The sequence below is a fragment of the Lycium barbarum genome, chromosome 7 (genome assembly GCF_019175385.1).
Source record: "Lycium barbarum isolate Lr01 chromosome 7, ASM1917538v2, whole genome shotgun sequence".
Lineage (NCBI taxonomy): Eukaryota > Viridiplantae > Streptophyta > Magnoliopsida > Solanales > Solanaceae > Lycium > Lycium barbarum.
Genome location: NC_083343.1, coordinates 6,250,050 through 6,256,230, shown reverse-complemented (window position 1 = coordinate 6,256,230; position 6,181 = coordinate 6,250,050). Strand labels below are relative to the sequence as shown.

General features: G+C 31.2%; 1 protein-coding gene across 1 annotated transcript; it reads right to left on the bottom strand.

Annotated features, from left to right (window-relative positions):
- Positions 1-1,988, bottom strand: LOC132603018 (protein NLP5-like). Its single transcript, XM_060315868.1, has 2 exons — positions 1,018-1,988; positions 1-395 (listed from the first exon to the last, which is right to left on the bottom strand). Exons 1-2 carry the CDS (start codon positions 1,754-1,756, stop codon positions 19-21), a joined length of 1,116 nt encoding a protein of 371 aa, XP_060171851.1. The 5' UTR covers positions 1,757-1,988; the 3' UTR covers positions 1-18.
- Positions 1,989-6,181: the final 4,193 nt, after the last annotated feature.

The window sequence follows — 6,181 nt, the reverse complement described above, 5'->3', positions numbered from 1 at the left end:
CTACTGGGGGTAACCTTATCAGCCAAGGTCACAATTAACCAGCATCTTCATTGTTGTTATCCCCCTTTCTAGACGAGTGTGCATTCCATGATGTAAATCCTTATCACAAGTTATTCGAATCCAGTCTTTGTCTTCATCTTCATATTTGATCCAATAACTTCCAGTTTGTATCCGAAATCTCTTCTCAACTTCGACTTCCAAATCCTTTTTCCCCGATGAGAGACTCAGCGGGAATTTAACATTCACATTATTGTAAGATGCTTTTATGCTCATGCTCTTGTCCCTCTGATCAAACATTGTAGCCATACTTTGAGTACTTGAAGTTGCAGGTCGTTTACGTGGCCACCTGTCTATGCCATTGGCTCTACATATTCGCTTAAATGTACTTCGACTCACTGCAAACAACAAAATGAGTAAATTTCTCAAATGGTCACTCAACACTTTATAATCAGTTCTTCCACATTTCTTGCAGTACATTTATAACTGCTTATCCCAAATGTTATATGGTAACTTGAAACAATACCAAAGCTTTAACTAATTCGACCAATGTATTCATTACTGGCAAAATAGAGAGAAAAAAGAAAGAATGATACCCACCCACAAATTAAAGTAAGGAGACATTTTTAACCACAATATATTGACATTGTACGAAACTATGATGCCTTTAATTTGTTTAAAAGATAGGCGTTCTGGCTGGGCAACAGAAATACCAACGTGAATGGAGACACTCCAGTAACACAAGTTCTTCAGTAGTAACATATAGACGTATCTGTATCTTTTAAAATAAAGAAAGGACTATTTGAGTAGAAATTAATGGGGGCCGTCCAAGTAAGTGATTTTACTACATGATTTCATTAAGTGGAGTGACCATTTGAGAAATTTACTCAAGAACAAAATGAGTAGGTTAATTTGTTGCTAAACTTTTCATTCTGAACAATGACGTCTAAAGTTCCAGTTTTAAATTTGACAAACTAAAATAACTGATGCGAATATTAATTGAAGTGATCTTATGCTTACCCCCTAAACTTTTTGCAGCATCCTCAACCTTCTTTCCATAATGTCGTTGTAAATCCGTAAGAGTAATTCCGCACTCTCTTTCTGTCCTCATGGCTCCCCGTGAACAATTGCGGTCTACTGTAGTTTCAGCTCCTCTGTTGTCTGGACGATTATTGTGTTCAATTTCTCCTGAATCGGATGAACTCAAAGTATCCGAATCAATTACTTCAATGTTCACTCTTTCTTCATCTGCATAAATATTTCCAGCATGTTCAATCTCTTCTAAACCATTCTTCATATCCACTAGTGCATGATCATCTTCCTCTACTAAATCTGGGCGCGACGAAGTAGTTCCTTCTTCTCTGCTTTCATTTGCCAGTGATTCAATCTCTTGCAATTCAGAAGAAGTCAAAGGGCAGATACCAAGTGGTATTTGGTTGTGTGAGTCAAGTTCGTGGGGAACAAATTCTAAAAAAATAGAGGGATCATTGCTAATAACATTTGCAAACAAGTTTTGCTCAGAATCAACGTCAGAGGAAATTTCCAATGCGTCAGGATCAGTGTTGGCAAATAAGCTCATATCGACATAGTTGCAAAATATGAATAGTGAAAATAAAAGCAACGTCCTGGACACGGTGGGTTGGGACCCACCACTTGTATCCGGTGCCGGAGAAAAACAACTTTCTTGATCTGTGATTGTGGTGGGTGGTAGATACGCCGTTGTTAAAACAAAAATATTCATGAATCGTAGTGTCTCCATATCCTGAAGTGATTATATTTGACTGTTCTATTGTAAAGGAGACTACAGGTTTACCTTGTCTCAAACAAAACAAAAACTAACGCAAATTCGTTTGATCAATTCCTAAATTCCCAGAGTAGAGTTTTTTGGGATTGGCATGTCGGGTTTTAATCAGTATATTTCTTGTTGGGTACATTCACAGAGAACATCGATTGTTGCTCTTTTAAGGAAGATTGAAGAGACATAAATGTTTTGTCCATCTAAATTTTTAAATTTTTCACAATGTTTTTTTTAGCTAATTAATACACCCTTCGGGTTCTTTCACCATTGACCAAACAAATAGAGATTTTTTTGCAATGGTAGAGGCACAAGTTGACATGGTATGTGAGGAAATTTTTAATTGATATTTTAACATGGGACCTACCACTTTTTAGTAGAAGCTTCTTTTAAAGCACATGGCTTTCTGGATATCTTCACAAATAAAAAGCGCTTCTTCAGCCCCTTTCTCTCTTCCCTTCTCATCCGTCTTATCTCTCCTCTTTTCTCCGTCTGTCCTTTTTTTTTTTCCTCTTTTACTTGAGTCTTCACTCTCAGTTCTCTCTCCTCTTTCCTTTTTTTTTGGTTCTCATTTTTTGTTTTCATCAATTTTAAAACTAATTCTAGTTTACTCATTAGCAAAAATAATAATAATAAGATATTCTCGACTTCATTATCTGTTTTTCAATTTTATCTTAAAAATTCAATTAAACTCCAAATAAGCTTAAAAGAAAATAATTGACGCTTAAAAAAATTAAATATAAAAACTGATAGCTTAAAATGAACTTACGATATTTCTGAAAGTAAAACACCTTGAAAATTTATTAGACTTCCTTTTTTTTTTTTTACTTTTTCTTTTGGTACATATTCAATTCAAAGTTTCTACATTATGTACCCTAAAAATCTAAAATTTTAAGTGTCATCAAAGTAAATCCTAAATTTAGGAGTATTAAAAGTTAGTTTAACTGATAAACTTAACCACAATAATTGTTATTGGATAACCGAAATCGAGTTATTGGGTAATGATTTTTAATATTTTTGTAATTTTTTCTTTGACTGCTAATTCAGTTTTTGATTTTTAAATTTACATTAACGGTTGGACCGATAACCTAAGGTCTTATTAAAACTATATTCTTAAGTATATTTAAGTGATATTTCTATGTGAAAAGATGTGGAAGGCCAAACCAATTGTGATTGAAGATTTTGCTGGTTCAATTTAATTTTTAATACTTTTAGATTTAAAATATACTTTGATGACACTTAATTTTTGATTTCTAACGTACAGAATGTAAAAACTTTGAATTGAATATATACCAAAATAAAAAGTGACGAAAAGGAAGTTTAATAAATTTGTCGTGCTGCTATTACTTTCAGAAGTATCCTAAGTTCATTTTTAAATATTAAAATTTAATTTATTTTTTTTCAAATGTCAATTACTTTTTTTAAAATTTGTTCGGAGTTTAACTAAATTTTTAATATAGAATTTAAAAACTAGGTAATGAAATCGAGAATATCTAAATTTTGTTTGCTAATGTGTGAAATAGAAACAGTTTTAAAATTCATGAAAACAAAAATGAGGGGGAAAAAAGGAAAGAGGAGAGAGAAATGAGAGTGAAGACACAAGTAAAAGAGAAAAAAAAAAGACAGAGAAAAGAGGAGATATAAGACGGATGAGAAGGGAAGAGAGAGGGAGTAAAAAGTGATGGGTCCCATGTTAAAATATCAATTAAAAACTCTCTCACATACCATGTCATACTTGTGCTTCTACTATTGTAAAATTTTTCAACAAATAGGACTATATGGCAGACTAAGGATAGGTGGGGAGGCCACCGTGTAATAAAAAGCTACTTGATTGTTTTGCATCGATCTATATTGACAATTGTTAGTCTTACAGAATTTCATTAAGCAGCTTTATCTATTGGATTAAGGGCAAGATATACATTTTGTCTATATAATAATTCAGAGGAAAAAAAACGTTAGAAAGTAGAATAAAAAATATACTGATATAATCTTCTCTATTCTTTCCCACCCTTCCTAAGTACATTCCATGTTGAATAAAATGTAACCACATTTCTATTTCAGTAAAATCGTGAAGGGATATTAATTTGAATTGGAATGTGCATAGTAAAGACTTTAAGGGGACAAGAATGACTATTCCTCCTACGTACATATTAAGATTAGTAATGTCGACGTGGAATTCAATGAAATTTAAAATTAGTTTTTAATCTCATGGATGTTAGCCTTGCATTTTTCATCTTTACTTATCATCACTGAGATAAAGTTTTAATTTAGGGGACAAGAATGACTAGTCCTACACAAATTTGGACTTTTTGATCAAAAGTTTGGAGTCCGGAACCAAAATAATCCCAAAAAAACTTTGGAGTCCGGAACTAAAATAACCCCCAAAAAAAAAGGAGTATGAACCAAAATACCCAAGGAAAAAAAAAGAGGTACAAAGGTACCTTTAACGCATGAAAATCATGCGTTAAAGGACTTAACAGAGACGGACCCGTTAAGTCCTTTAGCGCATGATTTTCATGCGTTATTGGATTGTCTTGTTATTTTTTTTATTATTTCTTTTTTTCTTTTTTTCTTTTCTTTCTTTCTTCCTATCTTTCACACTTTTTTACATACTTTAGCCATAGATTAATCATGCTTCGAGACTCCAAAACTTGAATATTTTATATAGAACCCTATTTATTTTTGTGCGATTACTAAGGTGGGCTCAACACATCAAGGATACACAAAACTTCGGATTGTCGTTTTAGTGGTTGAAAAGTGCTCGAAGTCCATTTTTGTTTGAAAACTTGTTGTCATTAGCTTTAAGTTATTTATGTTTTAGGGTTTCGTGTTATTTTTATATTAATGCGTAACTTTATTTTGACAATTTCACAAATAAGTAAATTAACAATAAATAAAAAATTAACAAATTAATAATCCATAATCAATTAACAAATATTAATTCACTATCAATTATTTCTGTGTATTTTTTTTTTTTTTTTTTTGCGTTATACCCTTCAACACCCAACTAATTGGAGTCCGCAACTTAAATAACTTCAAAAGTGGGTTTGGGCACCAAAATAATCCATTAACGAATAACGAACAATAAGTTAAATCCCGAATAACGAATAATAAACTAAATCCCGAATAACGAACGATAAACTAAATCCTGAATAACAAACGATAAGCTAAATCCTTAGTTTTGGATTGAACATCATTAACGGAATTTCCGAAAAGGATTAGTTAGTTAACATAATTTTTTGACGAAGGATTAGTTAGTTAATATAAAATTTTGTTCGTTATTACTTTAACTACATGAGTTAAGTAAATTATAATCAACAATACAATATCATGGATTATTCAAAATAACTAATTAAATCCTCCATAACTTATCCTAGTTAAGTAAGTTCTAATTAGAGAATTTTTTTTAGTTAATTTCAAGAATAATGAATAATTTAGTATTTACAAATACGACACCTCCATGGATCTCCGTTAATTATTTGTTAATTATGGCATTGTTAATATTTGTCAATTATGTCATTGTTAATATATTTATTTCTGAAATTATTTTTCCCATGTTAATTACTTGTTTATCCCATGTTAATCGTTAAATAAATTAGTTCATTTTTTTACTAATAATATCTTCTCAACGCTCCCGTTGAGGTTTGATCCTTGGTAGATGAGATTAAAAAAAGTCAAAAGCCAAAGACTTTACCACCATGCCAAGTTGGTTAAAGTAATAACGTAAACACTTTTTATTATTTTGTATATTCACTAATGCTATCTAACTTGTTTTCTTAAATTGAATTTGGAACCTTGAAATTGACATTGAAAACATCATTATCACGAGATTATGAAATTGAAATATATTTTTCGCCATTAGATTTAAAAAAAGAAATAAATGAAAATTGCACACGAATTTGGCGAAAAATTGAAATTGAATGGGATAACTGACGTTTTCCGAAAATTCGGGGTGGGCGAACAACCTTGCGGCAGTTCAGACGCATACATCTCGAAAAAATACCCAAAAAAAAAAATCGCATCAAATGGACATCCGAGTGCAAATTTATGACCATTTAAAATTTCACCAACTTACAAATAAATTAGTGCGCAAAAGATTTTTTAATGGGTTATTTTGGTACCCAAATCCACTTTTTGGGTTATTTAAGTGGCAGGCTCCAATTAGTTGGGGGTTGAAGGGTATAACGCAAAAAAAAAAAAAAATACACATAAATAATTGATCATGAATTGATATTTTGTTAATTGATTATAAAAATAAAGTTATAATCACTAAAAATAAAGTTACACATTAATATAAAAATAACGTGTAACCCTAAAACATAAATAATTTAAAGCTAATGACAATAAGTCTTCAAACAAAAATGGACTCCGAGCACTTTTCAACCACTA